Source organism: Micromys minutus, assembly GCF_963924665.1.
Source record: "Micromys minutus genome assembly, chromosome: 8".
Lineage (NCBI taxonomy): Eukaryota > Metazoa > Chordata > Mammalia > Rodentia > Muridae > Micromys > Micromys minutus.
The window spans coordinates 21,960,962-21,980,409 of NC_137977.1; the positions used below are offsets into that span (position 1 = coordinate 21,960,962).

At 44.6% G+C, this 19,448-nt stretch overlaps 2 protein-coding genes and 1 pseudogene across 3 annotated transcripts in view; 1 reads left to right on the forward strand and 2 right to left on the reverse strand.

Annotated features, from left to right (window-relative positions):
* PKD2L2 (polycystin 2 like 2, transient receptor potential cation channel) overlaps positions 1 to 18,746 on the forward strand; it is a gene marked incomplete at both ends in the record, with an annotated part of 30,571 nt that extends 11,825 nt beyond the window's left edge. The window contains 9 exons of the mRNA XM_080920557.1: positions 6,520 to 6,748; positions 8,654 to 8,824; positions 9,259 to 9,440; positions 11,148 to 11,268; positions 11,580 to 11,681; positions 13,863 to 13,927; positions 15,258 to 15,312; positions 18,010 to 18,122; positions 18,662 to 18,746. Coding sequence (XP_080776683.1) covers positions 6,520 to 6,748; positions 8,654 to 8,824; positions 9,259 to 9,440; positions 11,148 to 11,268; positions 11,580 to 11,681; positions 13,863 to 13,927; positions 15,258 to 15,312; positions 18,010 to 18,122; positions 18,662 to 18,746 — 1,123 coding nt within the window. The remainder of the gene's footprint in view (positions 1 to 6,519; positions 6,749 to 8,653; positions 8,825 to 9,258; positions 9,441 to 11,147; positions 11,269 to 11,579; positions 11,682 to 13,862; positions 13,928 to 15,257; positions 15,313 to 18,009; positions 18,123 to 18,661) is intronic.
* On the reverse strand, positions 722 to 1,272 carry LOC308423566 (low molecular weight phosphotyrosine protein phosphatase-like). The gene has a single exon (XM_080920321.1). The coding sequence runs from the start codon at positions 1,252 to 1,254 to the stop codon at positions 793 to 795; it is 462 nt and encodes a 153-aa protein (XP_080776447.1). The 5' UTR covers positions 1,255 to 1,272; the 3' UTR covers positions 722 to 792.
* LOC308423695 (PEST proteolytic signal-containing nuclear protein-like) lies at positions 1,779 to 2,350 on the reverse strand (annotated as a pseudogene). The gene has a single exon. The product of its transcript is annotated as a PEST proteolytic signal-containing nuclear protein-like (transcript).
* Positions 18,747 to 19,448: the final 702 nt, after the last annotated feature.

A 19,448-nucleotide genomic window follows, 5' to 3' on the forward strand; every position in this document is an offset into this window, starting at 1 on the left:
TTTGAGGTCCCTTTTCTGAAAATACACTAAAATTATTTATGCTTGCCTGTCACTTTGTAATATGTTGATAGAGAACACTTACAAACTCATACCACTATTTAAGCACACTTATTTTTTTTTAAACAAAGTGACTCAAACAGAAACAAAGCTCAAAAAACTACACAAAAACCAAGTAAGATTAAAGTTAATTTTACCAATCTGTGGGTCCCATCTTCTATTATTTTTATTTCTTTTTCAGACAGGTTGTCACTATGTAGCCCAGGAAGGCCTGCTGGAGTTCCACGCCCACCATCACATCCAGCTTCTCCCTCTCAAATACCTGATACCCTCAGACTTTAAACAATTCTAATGTTAAATGGAAGGCTGCCCTGGGTGGAGATATTGTCACAACAAGAGTCTGTAATAGAGAGGTACAAGGCAAGCAGACAGCACCACTGGGTGCTGCCATGCGCTCCAGGTAGACCAGGCTACCCAGGTTTGCTGGGCTCAGAGGTTGACCTGAACCTTGTAGGTCATTCTTACTTTACTGGGTTTTCTTTTGTTTCATATTTGCTGTTCCACTATTTTGTAATTATGGCAAGATTTAGTTAGCCTAAGAATGCTTAGCCACACCTCAAACTGTCCGATTCAAATGCTTTTATCTTTCTGAACATATGCCTAATTTCCACCTACAATTATTTTAAAGATATACAGTAAGTCAGCTGAAAAGAGAGGTGGGGGATGGGACTGCTACCACCCTTGAGCATAGCAGAGGTGAGTAGGCAGTTGCTCAATGGTGGTGGGTAGGACCAGCTACTGAGTCTTTTCCAGGAAGGCCTTGCAGCACCTAAGGCATTGCTGGTACACCACCTCGAAGTCAGAGTCATTGCCATAATAGGGATCTTCAATAATGAGCTGTTTCTGTGGATCATAGCTCCCAAGTAACTCAATTTTAGCTTTGCAGTTTTTAACTTGATGACTTTTTCTATTCAAATCATCCATACACAGTATATAATCGAATGTAGCAAAGTCTTCTCTTGTAATCTGCCGTGCAATGTGATGCATGTGGATGCCATGTTTTCTCATGCAGCTCTGCCCTCGATAGTCAGGGGGGTTCCCCACTTCATAGGTGGATGTTGCCGCACTGTCTATCCTCCAGTTATCCGAAACCTTTTCATCAGTGACCAGTTTCCTGAACACTGCTTCTGCAATGGGTGACCGGCAAATGTTACTGAGACACACGAACAGCACTGACTTAGACCCAACCTCTGCCATGTTTCCGTGCTGATCCTGGCGCCCAGAAACCGCATAGGCCATATGGGAATTTTTAACAACAACAAAATGTTTAAAGAGCAAAGCGCCTGCACCGCTGACAGCGAACAGCACTAGCAGACAGTGGCCCAGAACACGGTGAAATGCCCACAGGAAAAGGGTTATTTTCATTTTATCTAAATTGATTTTCAGTCCATAGTACAGTAATATTGTCTTGGTAAGGCTGTTCCAGGGAGCCAGACAAGTCAGGTCATGAGGGGAGAAGTCGGGAGAGGAACTACTTTTAGTCTGAAGAAGGCAGTAACTTTTGGCTTCCCTCTTAATGTGCTAATAGTTGTGTCTAAAAAAATATGCAATTCTTAGAAAGGTACCACTTCTGATTTCTTTATTATCTGTAACCCTTGGAAACTACAAAATTAGCAAATGTCTTAATCTGTATATAAAACATAAATTACCTCTAATTACAAACTCATTAGTGTTCCACTCAATCTTTAAAAAACAAAAGGAAAAGAAAAACGGCTCCAACGCTAGTCTACACCATCCTTTACAGAAAAGAGACTGCTCCCTCTACCTGCACCCACCCCCCCAATCTCAGAACACTTCACTTGATTGTCTTGGTTGTGGACTTTTCCAAGATGAGATTTTATATTTCGCTCCCACAGCTTCTGGTTATCAGAAAAGCCAAGCTTTCCTTTATTAAAGGCTGACGTTGGTGCGTCCCTTCCAATATTCTTCATCATCTTTGCTTCTGGAGGCATTTCTTCTGGCTCACTGTCTTCATTTTCATTGAAAGCTGCTGCTAGCGAAAGGGCCTTTGGAGCAAGAGTTGGAACTGTTTCCTCAGGCCTACTTGATCCGAGTCTAAGGAAGATGGCGGATGTTTTCCTTGCCGTCTGACAACTTATGGCAAATCCAACCTTGGACATCTTTGTAGGCTTTGTTGGGACGTCTGCAGCTTCATCCTCAGCTGATCGCTTTTGAGCTCTGCAACAGGAACTTTCCCCTCCATCACAGGCTTTTCTGCTGCTTCTTCAGGTCCTCTGGTGGCTCCCGCTTGCTGTGGCTTCTCAGGCTTCCCTACTCTCTTCCGGTCTGCCATATTCCCCTCCCAAGGATGCCTGTTAACACAATCAAACAGGGAAAAAAGGAGAAGCCATACTGTTAGATGCCCCCTTACCACCCCAATACCTCAAACCCACCCTTGCTGAGCGTCTATACCCTTTTTATTAAACAAAAGTAGATATACATGTTTGTAAATGCTAACTGTCTGTGCTCACAGAGACACAGTGTAATCTCTGAACCCAATATACAGAGAAAAAAAAGGCTAGAATTCTATGCACTGCTACACAGGGGCCTAGCACCCTCCAGCAGAGCCAAGGGAACTTGTGGGCTTTTCGTTTTTCCCACAGAGCATGGTGGGGGTGTTGAATCCAGTTTTTTAGACAAAGGACAAAAATGAAGTTAGAACAGAAACGTAGAGATTCTTTTCCTGTTGTATTTTGCTCAAGATATTTTCCCCCAAGTCAGTTGAGAACCATGATGTCAAGACCTCAAAAATAAGGTGACTGAGCACAGGGGGACAGGGGAGGGAAGGACTGCGACTTGCTCCCAGGTACTGGAGAAAATTAAAAAAAATAAAGAAGGTTGGGATCCATTAATCTTCTGTGCTAGTCATCCTCGCCTTCATCCTCTCCTTCCTCTTCATCTTCACCATCTTCACCCTCCTCCTCAACTCGTCAGTATCTTCCAACCCTCCCTCCCTCATCACCTTGTGCTTCTCCATCCATATCTGGAACCAAACAGTACTTCGAGGGATTTGGCCAAGTGTGGTCTTGGATGAGCTCTCCCGACTCAGCACCTGCCAGGATGCTCAGTGAACTGGGTGAGGAAGCTCCGGCCCTTCCTGCTGCCTCCTCCTGCTGCTTTATTCTGCGTTTGACTTGCGCGCTTTGTCAAATCCTGTCCAGATTTTCATGTGATCTCCACGGACTTTGAAGACGGGTCACCACTTTCATTCAGATGAAATTCTTTGGAGAGAACTCTATTTTCAAAGTAAGGATTTTTTCATCAAAATAAATCTATTCTGTAACCTGATTTACTGTCTTCAAACCCTGTCATTTCAACTTTGGTCAAATAATGCAGGGCCTCCTCGTCTCCTTCCCCAAGCAGTGCACACGTGTGGATGGTTGACAAATGTTACTCAAAACAACATTTTGGCGATCAATTCTGACCTTTCTGAAAAAATGGTTGTCGGGTTTGTTATATTTTTGTTCTTTAAACTTTCTCACTGGCTCATTTGTGAAGTCTATTCGTTTGCACTGCATCCGTTGTTCAGTTGCTTCTTGCTGTTTCTTTTCTGAGGTCTCGTTGGCCCTGTGGTGATTGGAGTTGAGCTCCTTTTTACCGGCTTTGGCCATGGGCGCAGATGTGGTGCCCTCTGCAATCCAGGTGGGCAGCAGGGAGAGGGAGCAAAGAGACAGCCAAGGGGGCAGCTAGTGGCTCCCCCTAACCCTGGCTGCCACCTCCTGGCATTTGCTTGCCCTCCTCCTGGCTGCCTGGCACTGCCTGTGGGGCTTGACACCAACGCAGGCCAGGTGTGTTGTGGCGAGGACCCTGCGGGGCTCTCACCGAAGGCCGGGAGGGCTGGGCTCTTTGACTTGGCTCACTTCTCATTGCCCTGAGCCACCACTGCGGCCTCCACCACCACCACCTTGCAGCCCACCACCATGTTTTTAAAACCGTGGTTCATGTATATTCCAGAACATGTACTGTCTTAGGGTTCCTATTGCGGTGATTAAAAGTTGTCACTAAAAGCAACCTGAGGAGAGGGTTTACTTCAGCTTCTGTGTCCCAACCACAGTTCAAGGAGGGAGGCAGAGCACTGGCTGATTCAGAGCTTCTTGCTGACTTGCACTCAGTGGCTTGCTCATCCCACTTTCTTATAGAACCCAGGACCACCAGTCCAGGGGTGACTCACCCACAATGGGCTGGGCCCTCCCCCAACAATCACTAAATGCCCTACAGCCTTGATCTCAATCTTTTCTCAATTGAGTTTCCTCCTCTCCAATGACTCTATCTTGTGTCAAGTTGACATAAACACTGACTTCTCTTAATTTAAAGGAAAATTCAGTTTAGTATAAAAAAAAACCAAAACAAATTTCAGGGCTGATAAATGTTCTGTGTATGTGCTACTTTGGTGTAGACTAAGTCTCAAATATGGCTAACAAAAGGGTTTCCTTTACCTTCCAAAGAGAAATGGGGGGCCAGTTCTGTTGGAAGTCATTTGCCATCAAGGTGTCCCTAGTAAGGACACCCATGTTAGCACTAGCCACCTTGAACAAGCCTCTGAATGTGTTATACAAGATCACTCACTTGCCACCAAGGCTGATAATGGAGTTCTGTCCCTGAGACCCACACGGTGGAGGGGGGAATCTGGCAAGTTGTCTTCTGACCTTCATCTGCACCAAAATGTGCACCACAGAGAGAGAAAACAAAAATGTGGGCAGTATACAAACTTCTATATTAGTCAGGGTTCTCTAGAGTCACAACTTATGGGTAGTCTCTCTATAGTAAAGGAAATTTGTTGGTGACTTACAGTCTGTAAGTCCAACTTCCTTCCACCTTCCCAACAATGGTCAGCAATAGCTGTGAATAGAAGTCCAAGGATTTAGCAGATGCTCAGTCCTATAAGGCAAGCAGGCAAAGAGAGGGTCTTCTTCCAATGTCCTTATGTAGGTTTCCAGCAGAAGGTCTGTCCCTGATTAAAGGTGTGTACCATCATGCCTAGATCTGGGACTTGCATTATCCCAGATGACCTTGAACTCAGAGATCCCCTTGTCTTAGTGTCCTGGGAGTTATAGCCACTATGCCTCAAGATCTCCATGCCAAGGTCCAGGTCAGAAACTTATATCTCCCAGCCTCAAGAACCAGGATCATAGGTGAGCCTTCCAATTCTGGATTGTGGTTCACTCCAGATATAGTCAAGTTGACAACCAGGAATAGCCACTACAATCTACCCCTTGACAACTTGACACAATATCTCATATCCACATGAAACAATGACAAGGTCATGAATACACCTAACATGATATAACTTCCCTGTACAATTGCAAATGCCATTTGCAAATTACAATGGGGCAATGTCCCTTGGGAACATTCTTTTAATATCTCAAATACCAATTGATGTTACAAATGTGTTCTTAACAAAATAAAACAGAAGCATTCATATTACTTTATAATCCTCATCTATGCAACTGGTTATGTGGCTGTGATGGTTTGCATATGCTTGGCCCAGGGAGTAGCACTATTAGAAAGTGTGGTCTTGTTGGAGGAAGTGTGTCACTCTGGGGCTGGGCTTGGGGACACTCCTAGCTGCCTTAGTGTGTTCCTGGCTTCCTTTGGATGAAGATGTAGGACTCTCAGCAGCTCCTGCACAATGCCTACCTGGATGCTGCCATGTTCTCCCTTTGATAATGAACCTCTAAACCTTTAAGCCAACCCCAATTAAATGTCATAAGACTTGCCTTGGTCATGGTGTCTCTTTACAGCAATAAAACCCTAACTAGGACAGTGGCCTTAGCTGGTATTTATAGCTACTTTCCTCTACTACCCATCCTCTATTTCCTCTGAACTCTGGTCCTCTGGAAGAACAGGACATGCTCTTGAAAGAGCCAGAGTTGGGGGTCAATCTAAGGCCAGTGGGAAAATTCCACCACAAATCTCTGAGCACAAGGACCCCTCTTTTCCAGGAGGAAAAAAAAAGCTAGTTTAGTTCCTGGAACATCTGCAAACCAAACTATCACATAAATCTACCTGTAACTACCAACCAACCCCCCTTAGAAAGTCCAGAACAGTACACTGAGTCAATTTGAAAGTTGTTTTGCTCCACCAAATGCACATAGTACCCACCTAGTTACCATTGTTTAAGTTTGGCCCCAATTGTTTGAATTCTGCTCCAATTGTTTGAAAGGTATCTAATCCCCTGTTAGAATCTGCTCAGGTTGTCTCTCTCCTGAAACGGGGGACCCTAATGCACTGGAACAATAAAACTCCTCTTGCTTTTGCATCGATCACCACCTCTCTGAATCTCACTCAAGAGGTCCAATTCAAATCCCACACTCTTAACTGCTGAGCCATCTCCCCAGCCCTAATGGAAACACATTTGTGTAAAGTAAGTGATTAGCATTGAGTTACATGTCATCATTGGTTTAGAAATTTTACAGCAACGTGAATATTAAAGCATAAACACCCACAACCTTTGTGTTCTAGGCTGTTAGCGGAGTTCCCTGCAACGGGCGGGCTCCTCACCTCCTGGCAATTCTACTCTGTGAAGCTCATCAGATATGTCTCCTACTACGATTACTTCATTGCCTCCTGTGAAATCATATTTTGTATTTTTCTTTTGGTCTTCATAACACAAGAACTGAGAAAACTACATGAGTTTAAGTCTGCCTACTTCAGAAGCGTCTGGAACTGGCTTGAACTGCTGCTTTTGGTGGTGAGTATATAGCCAGAGGCACGGTTTGAGGGGATCCCATCTGAACTTACAGGGGGTTTCTATTTATCCAAGACTTATTTCAAAAGCTACAAGTACCAAACATAAAATGAGCTGTTATAGGGCGGTCTAATCCTATGTCCCCCAAAAGAGAGAAATTATTTTCACTAATTTAGTTCTCTAATTTAGTTTAGGGCCAGCAAAAGTCCAGGGGACTCAATAAGTAATGATTCCTTTCCCTTCCCTCTTTCTTCACCACTTCCTCTCCCCTCTTCCTCCCTTCATTTTCCCCTGCCCCTCTCCCTCCCCCCTCTCCTTCCCCCCACCCCTTCTCTCCTCTCCTGACCAAATTTACTATGTGGACTAAGGCTGGCCTTTAATCTGCCGAGATCTGCCCTGCCTCTGCCTTCTGGGTGTTGGGATTTAAGGTGTGTGCCAGTGTTAGGGTTTAATACCACACTTGTTAGGTCTTTATAGCCACACTTCCAAAGTGTATTTGCATGAGGCTTAGCACGGAGCACTTATAGCCACATTTACTTGGAAGCCAGAGGTAGGAGGCTCTAAAAGATTAAGGCCAGTGAGGGCTACGTAGTGAGACCTGATCTAAAATTAAAATTAAAAATGGGGGGGGGTCTTAAGAAGGTAGCTCAGTGGGTAGAGCAAATGAAGTCCTGAGTCAGAATCCCTAGCAACCATATGAAGAAGCTTGTAATCCCAGCACTGTGTGGGGCAGATGCTGGAGGCTTGCTGAGCCCTGCTGTCAGTTTAGCTCCCAGTTCAGAGAACAACCCGACTTCCGGAAGAGAATGGCAGAGCTGAGCATCTGACAGACAAACAGCCTCTGTTGGCTTGTTTGCACTCACAGGCGCATGCATCTGCACACACATATATCGCACGCCAAAAAGAAAAGGGAAGGCAGAATGTCCCATCTACCTCTCTAGTTTCCCTAATAATGCCCAACAAAGAGCAGAATCAAACATTAATCTGTAGAAGTGTTTCTGTCAAAGCAAAGTCAAAGGAAAATTTCAAGCAGTTGTAAATCTTCAGTGCCAATGATAACCTGGATCTGAAGTCACCTTTCAGGGCCCATGACAGCACTAAGGAGGTCAGTTTGTGTAGGTTACGAGTTTTTTGTTGCAGCATTACACAGTAGGAAAGAGTAAAGTTTTAGATGTGATTGCATTAGAAGCCCTTAGACAAGAGAGCAACAGGCTGGCACATTAGTATGGCCAGTAAACTGTCTCTTCATGATATGTAGTGACTCAAGTGTCGTTGTATAACATTCTACTTCTGTTCTATAACATCTCTGTTGAGACTGCGCTGTCACTGTGCCAAGCAGAGAGAGTCAGCCAAGACCACAGCTGGGAGGCAAAGCTGGACAGGACAGGGGAGGCCAAGGCAAGGCATTGCCTGGGCTACAGTGCCCTGGGAGCTGTGCTCACGGTAGATGTGGACTCTCCTACCTAGGCTCTATGTCTCAAGACGGTGTGGCCTCCTCACACCCACAAGGCTTGTGGAAGGATCATGGGCCTGTTAGGCAGGGCTCCCGTTAGCTTCAGTATGTTGTGTTGGGACTGAAGACAACAGAGATGCGTAGAGTTCTGAATGCAGTTCAGAGCAAAAGCAAAATAATTGCAGTAGACTTGACAAAAGACATTTGTATGCTCTCAGACTCAGAGCTTCAAGTCAGAGGACACAAAGGTATGCGTTGACGGCAGGCTGCTCCCTTGTGTTTGGTACAAAAATAGACTTGATAAGCCACTTTTAACAGAATTATTTTAAAAGCCTATGTCCCATTTTCCTCCCCTTTAATTAAGCATTTAATAAACTTTCTTCATGTGTTTCTTCAGAGGCTGAGAGACAGAGACAGAAATGGTCTCCAGTTTAACCCTTCTCCCTCTCTTCCAGCTCTGTTCTCTTGCTGTGTCTTTCTACGCATACTGTAACCTGCAGGTCTTCCTCTTACTTGGACAGCTGTTGAAAAACACCGAGAGCTACTCAGACTTTTACTTTCTTGCATACTGGCAAATTTACTATAACAATGTAATTGCTATCACTATCTTCTTTGCATGGATAAAGGTATTTATATCTCATTCTAGTACGTAATCCAGTAGTATATGTGTCCTAGTAAAACTACTACCTTGAATGGAAGGCAAGCATTTCCCCCACTTGAAAGTGGCTTTTTTAGAAGCAACTTGGCACACTGGGTAAGGTTCTTGCCCGAATCTGGTGACCCGGGTTCAATCCTTGGGAAAGAGAAAACCCGTTGGTATAGCTGTCATCAGACTTCTATATGTGCTGTGGTATACTGTCCCACAAAACCCCCACCACCTATGAAAACCCCAAAAACAGAAATTAAGAACTCATTTGACCTCTAAATGGGTCTTACTGATCTCCAGACCCCCGTGGTTAGCATCGCCATCCTTTTATTTGTCAAATTCTTCTGAAATTAATTTCCCCAATTCCAAACAGCCCCAGTGGGAGGCACTGACTGCTGCCCGTATCATTTTCAGATATTCAAATTCATAAGCTTCAACGAGACGATGTCTCAGCTGTCTTCAACGCTCTCCCGCTGCATGAAGGACATCGTGGGCTTCGCCAGCATGTTCTTTATCATATTCTCTGCTTATGCCCAGTTGGGATTCCTTGTTTTTGGGTCACAGGTTGATGACTTTTCCACCTTTCAAAATTCCATGTAAGCCCTTTAATACAAATGTAACACAAATGTTTTCTGGGGGTAAAATCACAGAAAGTCATATGATAAGTAGCTCACCTAACGTTGGATCTATGTTTCACTTAAGGCTAAATATCATACAAATGACATTTGCCACTGGGGAACTAGACTAGGCAGTGGTATCTGCTTTTGAAAATAACTTTTCACTTAAAGTGAGAATATTATCCCAAAATACGTAAGTGGGTCCCAGGGTTTTGGTGGCATTCGCTCTTAAGAGTAGAGAAAAATCAGTGTTTTCTACAGAAGCATCTAGAATTCCCCCTACCCCCCGGTAATTCAGCTGCTGCTTGCTTATGTGCTAGACTTATAGTAGCCTTCTGAACCTGGGTGTGGTGGTGCCTAAAACCCAGCACTCAGGAGGCAAAGCAGAAGGATCTCAGTTGAGGCTAACCTGGGCTATAATTTGAGACTATGTCTTAAAAATATAAAAACATCTAAGAAATTTAATATGTAAAAATAGCTTTATAAAAGGAAGATGTGGGGCACACCCCTATATTCACTGGACTCAAGAGACTGAGGAAGGGGGGGTCACAGGCTCAATTCCAGCCTGACTAGGTTGACCCAGTTTAAAAGAATAAAACAAAGATTTAGGTTTATAAAGCAATCAGTAACTGCAAGCAAACCTAAAATGTTCAAGCTTGCCTTCAAAAGTGAAATATTTCATAGATTTACTTGGTTTTTGGCCTGGGATACAGCTCAGTTGATAGAGTGCTTGTTGCTCAAAGGAGAGTAAGGCAGCTTGTCCCTATAATTCTGCTTGTGGCTTCTTTGGTCTAACCTGGTGTCCTCTGCTTCCATCCATTGTATGTGTGGGAACGGGGAAAGAACAGGACAGTTACCATTGTCAAAACTACTTGACTAGCTGTTGAGTAGCTCTAATCTTGCCTTGGGGGACTTTTCCCCCTTGTATGTGTGTACAATACATGTGCGCTGTACGCATGTATTCGTGTGGCCTTGTGTGTGCAGGTGAATGTACAGAAGGTCAGAGGTTGATATTGGGCGTGAGGATTATGCATGTAAAGGTCAGAGGACAGTATGTGGGAGTCATTTCTTTCCTTGGGCTTGATGGCAGGCCCTTTACCTGTTAAGTCACCTCCTTCACGCTTCAGTTTTATTTTTTTGAAGCAGGCCTGTCACTAAACCCGGAGTTCATCTATTAGCATCCAGGGAGCTCCTGAAATCCGCACATCTCTTTCTTGCCTCCAGACCTCCAGCTTTGGGATAGGTGCTTGGGACCCAAACTCAGGTTCCCTTGCCTGCATGTCAGGTCCTTTCCCAGATGAGCCAGCTATATAGACCCACCTTGGGGAGAACTTGCTAGTGGTCTTAGAGAAATCCTCACTTTTAAAAAAGGGTGCCATACAGCCTACAAAACACTTAAGTTTGCAATGTTAGAGAGGCTGAACTCCTGGTCTCCTGCTAGGATCATAGGCATGCTCTACCATGCTGTCCAGTTTCAGGATGCTGCCACAGTGTAATTGGAGCCAGTGAAAAAGAGTTGGGTCATGATTCCGTGGTAGGGCACTTACCTAGCATACATGAGGTCTTGGCTTAGTCCCCAACACTGAAGAAAAAAGTCTTATGCAGCCAGTGTCATTAGCAACCTCAAGCTGTCATGTATACAAATGAAGAGATGAACATTTTCTAATGCTTTTCTTCTTACCAAAGATTTGCACAATTTCGAATTGTCCTTGGGGACTTTAACTTTGCTGGAATCCAGCAGGCCAACTGGATCTTGGGGCCCATCTACTTCATCACATTCATCTTCTTCGTGTTCTTTGTGCTCCTGGTAAGAACGGCTCCTACTCTTTCTTCTTCATTGCAGACTAGTCACAGGGTTGTGGCATTGCACACTTGGTCCCCACCTAGACCACACCTTGGAGAGGTTTAGGTGGTGTAGCCTTGACTGAGGAAGGTTCAAGTGAATCTTGCTCTGCTTCCCAAGTAGTCACACTATAGCTTTAAGTGTGTGTGTGTGTGTGTGTGTGTGTGTGTGTGTGTGTGTGTGTGTGTGTGTGTGTTGTGATGCTGGGGAATCAAACTCAGGACCTTGAACATTCTACATAAGCACTCTAACATTACTTGAATATTTCTCCCCAGAACATGTTCTTGGCGATAATCAATGACACCTATTCTGAAGTGAAGGCTGACTATTCAATAGGCAGAAGACCAGATTTTGAACTTGGTAAAATACTTAAGGACGTAAGTTAGCATATTTTCCTAAATATGATTCAAAAAACTTTATATCACTTAAACCCTCCAATGAGAAACATGCATGCTCTGGGTCTTTTCACTGTTGTTTGAGAAAGGGTTTCAGGTCTACAAGTTGGCCTCAAACTCACTATGCAGCTGAGACTAACCTTAACAGCACTGCTGCCTGTACCTCCTGGGTGCTAGCATTAGACAGAAAGCACCACACCCAGCTATGTAGTGCTTGTGCTGGAAGCCAGTGTTTCATACATGATAGGAATTGGTCTTGACTGAGCTGCATCCCCAGCCCCTCTGGCTTTGACAGTTAGCCAAAATTATTTCAGAATTTCATATCCTAAATACTACTACAAAGACTGTCAGACGATAGATGGAAGTGTCCCATTGCTCCTGAACGGTTATCAGTCTAGATCCCAGCAAATTTCCACAGTCAGACTCAACATTTGTCCACCTTGCCTGCCTTGCTTTTCTGCTGTGTCCTGGCAGCATTTCCTAAGCTCTCCTGGCTCAAACATCATCTGTCTTCAAGGTTTACAGTCTCTCCACAGACACAGGTCTTGCTCACGCCTGTAGAGTCTCAAGAACCCTTTAAACTCCTATTGCCACCAAGAGATCAGAGCTTTCATCGCCCATATCCACTTTTACCTGGTTTAACCTGATCCCTGGCCATTCCAACTTTGATTCTAGCAGATTCCCTGGGCATGTCAAATTAAGCCCAATTTCTTCTCCCACCTATCCCAAACCCCTGCACAATTCACAGTCCCACCAAACCTTCAACTATCATGAGCTAGAGTTTTTACTTTTCCTGCCTTGGTCTCACTATGCAGCTCTGGCTGGGACTTGCTGTTAATTGGCCTTGAATTAATCTCCTATTTGTGCTCCCGAGTGCTGCTAAACTTGAGTAGTCTTCGTCACAGAACTATTACACACATTCTCACTCTGCCTTCTCACACCATTCTCTACCCACAAACTATTCTCATGGCCCTTCTCTTGTCAACTTTCTGTTCTTGACAGTGGAATCTGCCATCTTTTTTACATCTGGCTCATTCTGAGTTATGTACCTGCCTTACCTCCTTAGTTATGCTGTGATAGAAACACAATGCCTAAGATAATTCAGTGAGGAAAGTGTTTCAGTTCATGGCTTGTAGACTGTAATCAAGGGAAGTTGGGGCAGAACTCAGGGCAGGGATGTAGAGGCAGGAACTGAAGCTGGGGCTGTGGAGGGGTGTGCTGCTTTTACTGGCCTGTATGGGTCCATGAGGACAAAGGGAGCAGAGGGGATGGACTGAGGGGGGCATTCAGAAGCCCTACAGTGAAGAAGACACACCGGGATCAGTTACAGGGAGACAGATCAACTTTACTTGGGGGTGATTCAAGGCTTAGTTTTGGGGGATGGGAGGCAGGGTAGAAACATCCGGGATGTGCAAAAGTCACTGGCTGTGTGCAGCTTATGGGACCAGTACCAAAATGGCTCATGAGCATGGGGAAGCATTTCAGAAACCTCAGGTGCTATCTGAAAGGGTTCTTGGGTTCTCATTGGGAGAAAGGAAGCTGAATCTAGTTTTAAGGCTACATGACATTCTGCAGGTAGAGTTGTGTGTGTGCGGGGGGGGGGGGGGGCGTTGAACTCTCCAGACAAGGTCAGAGAAGGGGAAACCCTACTAAAGAAGGGATTCCTCCATTATGCACGGAGCTCAGGTTATCCGTTCTATGGTAGACTTCAGCCTTGATTAGCAGGGCAATAGGTGTGTCTATGTGTGGGTATGTGCTTGTGAGTGTAGGTACCCAAGGAGGCCAGAGGCACTGGATCCTCCTGAGGCTGGAGTTACAGGTGACTGACTGAGCTGCCTGACATAGTGGGACAGAACTCGGGTCCCTCGAAGAATACTATGTCACTTTTCCCTGCTAATCCATCTCTCCAGCTCACGTTAATATTTCTAAAATGACCTTTGCTCACATTTCAAATGTGATGCCCTGACAAAGCCCCCTGCTCTTTCATAAAGGCAGGATGCAAGGCAGTGTCACAGTGATAGGCTCATGGGCTGTGGCCAGATGCCCCTTTAGGCAGGAGTCCTTACAGCAAACACGCCATAGTTCACTCACGTGTCTTGATTGAATGTAAAGAATACAGGAAACAATTTTTGATGAATTCTCAAATCTTTTTAATTAAACCAGAGTTGCTTCAGTGTCCTCGAGAAACTCAGACTCAAGAAAGCTCAAGATAGTGAAGACAAGAAAATGTAAGATACTGTTTTTTAATAATTTTCAAATTCTATAAGTTTCTTTTCTATTGCTGTAAAGAGAACCATGACTAAGGTACTTTTAGAAGAAAGACTTTGAGGCTTTCACTTCCAGAGGGTTAGAGTCTGTGACCATTAAGGCAGGAAGCATGGCCGCAGGCAGCCATGGTGCTGGACAGAGCAATAACTGAGAGCTTACATCTGATCCACAAACAGGAGGCAGAGAGCTAACTAGGAAAGGTGTAGGCTTTTAAAACCTTAAAACCTACCCACAAGGGGCATACCACTTCCAACATGGCCACACCTCCTAATCCCTCCCAAAACAGTTCTATCACCTGGAGAGCAAGCATTCAAGTATAGGGGCCAATGGTGACATGTCCGACTTAGGATAGGGTTACTGCTGGCTAGCAGAGTCCTGTTTGCTAGTTGATTACATCATGAAATTCATTGGCTCTGTATATCTAAAATCCACCAGCAACACTGCCAGCTGTAGTGCTGACTATTCCCCTCACGACCACATACACGGCTGACGGGGAGCTCTGACACCTGCCACTGTGCAGCACATCGACAGTCTTACCACACAGTCCCACCCTGGGAAAAGATCAAAATTCAAAATTTAAAGTATGAGTTCTGTATCTGGCAGTGGTGGTGCATGCTTTTACAGCTTTTAACCCCAGCACCTGGGAAGCAGAGGCAGGTGACAGACCTCTGAGGTGGAGGCCAGCCTGGTCTACAGAGTGAGTTTCACAAGCCAGAGCTACACAGAGAAACCCTGTCACAAAAAAAAAAAAAAAAAAAAAAAAAAAAAAAAAAAAAAAAAGCCATATATATATATATATGGCTTTTGCTTTTGTATCATTATAAAGTCAAGGAATCATAAATTAGACTGATAATAAGATGGGAACATGTACAAGTATTTTGAGAGAAACAGTGAAAGTTAAGGTTGACTGTGTGTCTAAACACACCATCGTTATATAACATCCTGTAAGCCTTTGACGCCACTGTGTAACTCATGTAACGCTCACATGGTCCACATGCAGTACACAACTTACTCAACTATGGAAATACTTTACAATTCTTCATGAACAGGACTTGTGCTTAACATGATGCTTGTACTTGCCAATGACAAGTGATTTTTTTTACGGCTAAGATCCTAGTAATTATACTTTCTTAATGGAAATTTGTCACCGGAAGGAAGACAGCCTAACCCCTTGCTGTAAGTAGGTTGAGTGCTCCCGGCTGGACACAGCCCAGCCCTTGCTGTAGGCCCGAGCCTTCCTGGTTGCACTCCCTTTTTTACTCACATATATTTATTTTGCATTTCTAGTAGGAAAACCACTGGAGACTTGGCCCAACGAGCCAGAAAAGAAGGCTTTGATGAAAGTGTAAGGTTTAATTCATTTTTTTAAACACAAGTGATAGCTTTATTAGAAATTGATTGATAGAAATAATTTATAGCAAGTTAGCACCTCTACTATATCATCATCGGGAGCCTTTCCCATTTATCACAGTAAACAGCTTCAAGAACAATGGAGATCTATTTATAGCATTTACTATAAATAGATCATTTCTATTAAAAGAACCTTTGTCAATTTTCATGAATCTGGGGATTGTTTTCTGCATGTATGTGTGGGTATGTAGTGTATAGGGGGCCATCCACCCTCTTTAAAATGGGACTCCTCATTGACCTGAAGCCTACCAGTTAGACCACACTGGCTTGCCAGTGAGCTTCAAAGGTCCTTCTGTCTGGCTCCGCAGCTCTGCGATTACAAGTGAGCACTGCTGCAGTCAGCATTTTAAAACGGTTTACCCGTGTACTTGTCTGTGTGAGTGAGTGTACACATGTGTACATAGGTACTGTACAGATTCTGCATGAACTCTGAGTCTCGGAGAAAATGATGGGCATTCTTTTTCACAGTTCAAGATTTTCTAAAAATAAGTCTGTAATTCAGCAAATCACTCCTGAAAAAAACTGTGAGAAACTTCACCTAGCACTGTCAACACAGGGCTTATCCAAATAAAGTTTGGATGGATGTACTTAAAAGGAAAATATAATCGTTAGCATGAAAATGCTCAACATCATAAATCAACAGGATAGCAGCTAGACCATGTCCACAACAAGATGTTAGACTTCTGGGCTTCAAATATAAAGGTCAAATTCACATGAACTTTAGTGAATGCCATAGCTTTCTGAAGATTCTACTAACGGATGAGTGTAAGCCAACCAAAATGTGGAAAAACACTAGAGAGAGGGGGAGTAGGGCAGGAAGTTACAAAGTTAGAGGAAGCTCACACACCTGCAACTCCAGCATTTGGAAGACTGAGGTAGAGACCAGGAGTTCAAGGCTAGCTTCAGCTGCATAGTAAGTGGGAGGTGACCCAACGGGGGAGAGCACTTGCCTCCCATGCAAGAAGGCCTCAGTTCACGTCCCAGCACCCATATGAAAAGCAAGGCATATGATGCTGTAACCCACGCACTGGACAGATGGACAGGCAGATACTGAGTTTACCAACTGGGAAATAAGGCTGAATGTGATAAAGACACCTGTGGTCCTGGTACGACCTCTGCATGTGTTCATACATTGTTGTGTGCACCAACACATGGACACAAACATTCCTAAAAACGAGCTAAGCCCCTATACTAATGTACTTACAGTATAATCAGCCTGATCATTTAGTAGTCAACAGTCTTACTGCAAAAACTGGGGAGTTGTAGCTAGCAAGTTTCCCTGCTAGCACAGTGGAGCTCCACACAAAACAGGGCTGAGGGGCAGTCTTGAAGGTGACCATAAACACTAGGCAGGGATTTCCTCAGCTGCCTTGCACAATCTTTGGACTAAAACCACTTAGTAACTTCATATGAAGCTGCCCTAGTCCAATTTTGCTCTCTAATTTAGCTGTGTGAGGTGTATTTGATTGCACATGTTCATGTGTGTGGATGGAGGGCAAAGTCAGCACAGGGTATCTTCAACTGAGACAAGGTTTCACGGAATCTGGAGCCATCCATGTCCAGACAGGCTGAGACAACGGGTACAAGATGCATGCCACAGCTTTGCTTTTGACCTGGCTGCTGAAGATCTGAACTCAGGTCCTCGTGTCTTCCTTGCTAGTGTTTTAATGAACTCTAGCTCCTTGAGACAGATTTGTACTATGTAGCCCAGGGTGGCCTCTAATTTCTATCACTCTGCTTTAGCCTCTTGTCAACCAGCATGTGCATGCTACCGTAGCAGGCTTATTGAAACACTTGGATCACACCTGGGGTCACTTCCTTCTCCTTTTCTGGGGCTGCTCCTAATTTTCACAAATCTGTTTATTCCACCCTAAATGTAAGAAAAATGAGGCAGTAGAGACAGCTGAGCAGGTAAAGGTACCTGCTAACAAGCCTGGTGAGCTGAGTTTGAACTCCAGAACCCACAAGGCCCTGCAAGGTACCCTAACATTCACCATTCACCTCTGCATGTCTCTCTCTCTCTCTCTCTCTCTCACACACACACACACACACACACACACGAAAAATGCTGGACTGTAAGAGTGTACTTGGGCACAGGACAAGTCAGCGGTGGTAAGGATGGCTCACAGGAAGACTCCACATCAGGGAGAGGCAGTAACACTTGTTTTCTAGCCTAAGAGACTTGGGTACGCAACACTGGTTCACACAGCTCATTAACTAAGGCAGGGAGTATTTACAATGGACTGAGTCACTTCTGTGTAAGTCTGGCAGAAAAACAGCTGGGAGGGCAAAGAATGCCCACAGGTGCATTTTGAAGGATATGTGCTGGGGTGTAACTCACTGCACAGCACCTGCGACTCTGGACTCAATAGTCAGCACTGTAAGTGGGACAAAAGAGTGTTAGTCCTGATTAAAACCAGGAAGAGATGCTGAGATGCAGAAGAGGCAATGGAGTGAGGTTTTACTAAGGCATACACCTTTGCCTGTTTGTGCTCTCACAGCCCAGCCCAGGTCCGGGCAACGGCTGCTGCAGATCACTGCCAGGCTGTGGAGAGCCTGGGACCTTCAGTAATCTACTTGGAGCCTTTGGCACACACAGACCGCAAACTGTGCTTGTCTTCTAACTTGACAGGAGATCCAAGAGGCAGGGCAGATGAAAAGGTGGAAGGAAAGGCTTGAGAAAAAGTATTATTCTACAGAAATTCAAGATGACTACCAGCCTGTCACGCAGCAAGAATTTAGAGAGTAAGTATTTGTGACATGTACTAACTAGGGTATATGGGACACCAGGACATGCAGAGTGAGGCCACATTATTATACACATTTTCTTGAGCCAGAGTCGTATGCACTGTACCTAATTCTTTTTCATTTTCTGCAGTTTCAAAAATTAAAGCACAGAACTCCATTTACTTAGTAAGACCAGGGGACAGAGATATCTCAGAGAAGAACAGCACTGGCTGCACTTCCTGAGGACCAGGTTTGATTCCCAGCATCCCTATGACAACACACATTCTAATTCCAGTCCCAGATCAATGTCCTCTTTCTGACCTCTCTAGCACCAGGCATGCATATGGTACAGATACACACACACGCAGGCAGAACACGCACATTTAAAAGTAACATGCAGTGCTCCGCCGCTCAATGAAGGGCACAGCAGACGTCCTCACAGCTTTTCATCAACTGCCCTGTGGAATGTGCTTTAGGGCCTGTCATGCCAACTCCCTCTCAAAGCACGTCACAACAGACAGCAACAAGCCACTGTATCCTTCTAAACTCTCTCCTAGACTCTTTTTATATGCGGTGGAGCTTGAGAAGGAATTACGCTATGTGAGTTTAAAACTGAACCAAATGATGAGAAAGCTACACTAGCTTGCTGACATGTGGAGATGAAACCATGTGGGAGCCAGTGCCCTAGTAAGTACTCGGGGGTGGGATGGGGAGCATCTGCTGAATTGTCCCCTAATCATGTCACCCTTTCTGGCATAGTCACTGTTGTCGCAGAGTGCTGGGGACTGAGTGCAGCAGCCTGCAAATGCTGAGCGCTGAGCGACACCTGCAGCCGAGATGCACTGTACCAGCACTGAAGCAGCTATCACAATAGGACAAGTTCCTCGCATCAAGTGCAGTTTGCCAATGCTTCCTGTCGTATGCAAATGGGCACACAGCATTTTCATCACAACTATTAAATTCTAGTAGTATAAAAGGGAAAAATGCTTCTCTCTCATGGGGGCCGGTCTCTAACGGTTGGATGGGAGGCAGGGATGGTTTTCTCTGAGGTAGAGTAGAAGAACTGTGCAGTAGTCTCAACCATATCATGTCCCCATGTCCCAGGGTCTCACTTGCTTGAGCCAAATGTAAGTCAAGTCGTAAGATTCCAAAAAAAGTATTATATATTGTATCAACATAAAATAATCTACACTCTTCAAAATCCCAAACTCCTAGAAAAAGTCAAGTCTAGAACAAACGGCAACTAAGACCAGGGATCTAGACCAGCATTTCAAGTTTCCTGTAAGCAGAACAGATGAGGGCACGTTAGCAGCAAAGGAAGTTGTGTATGGAAACCAAAGGGAG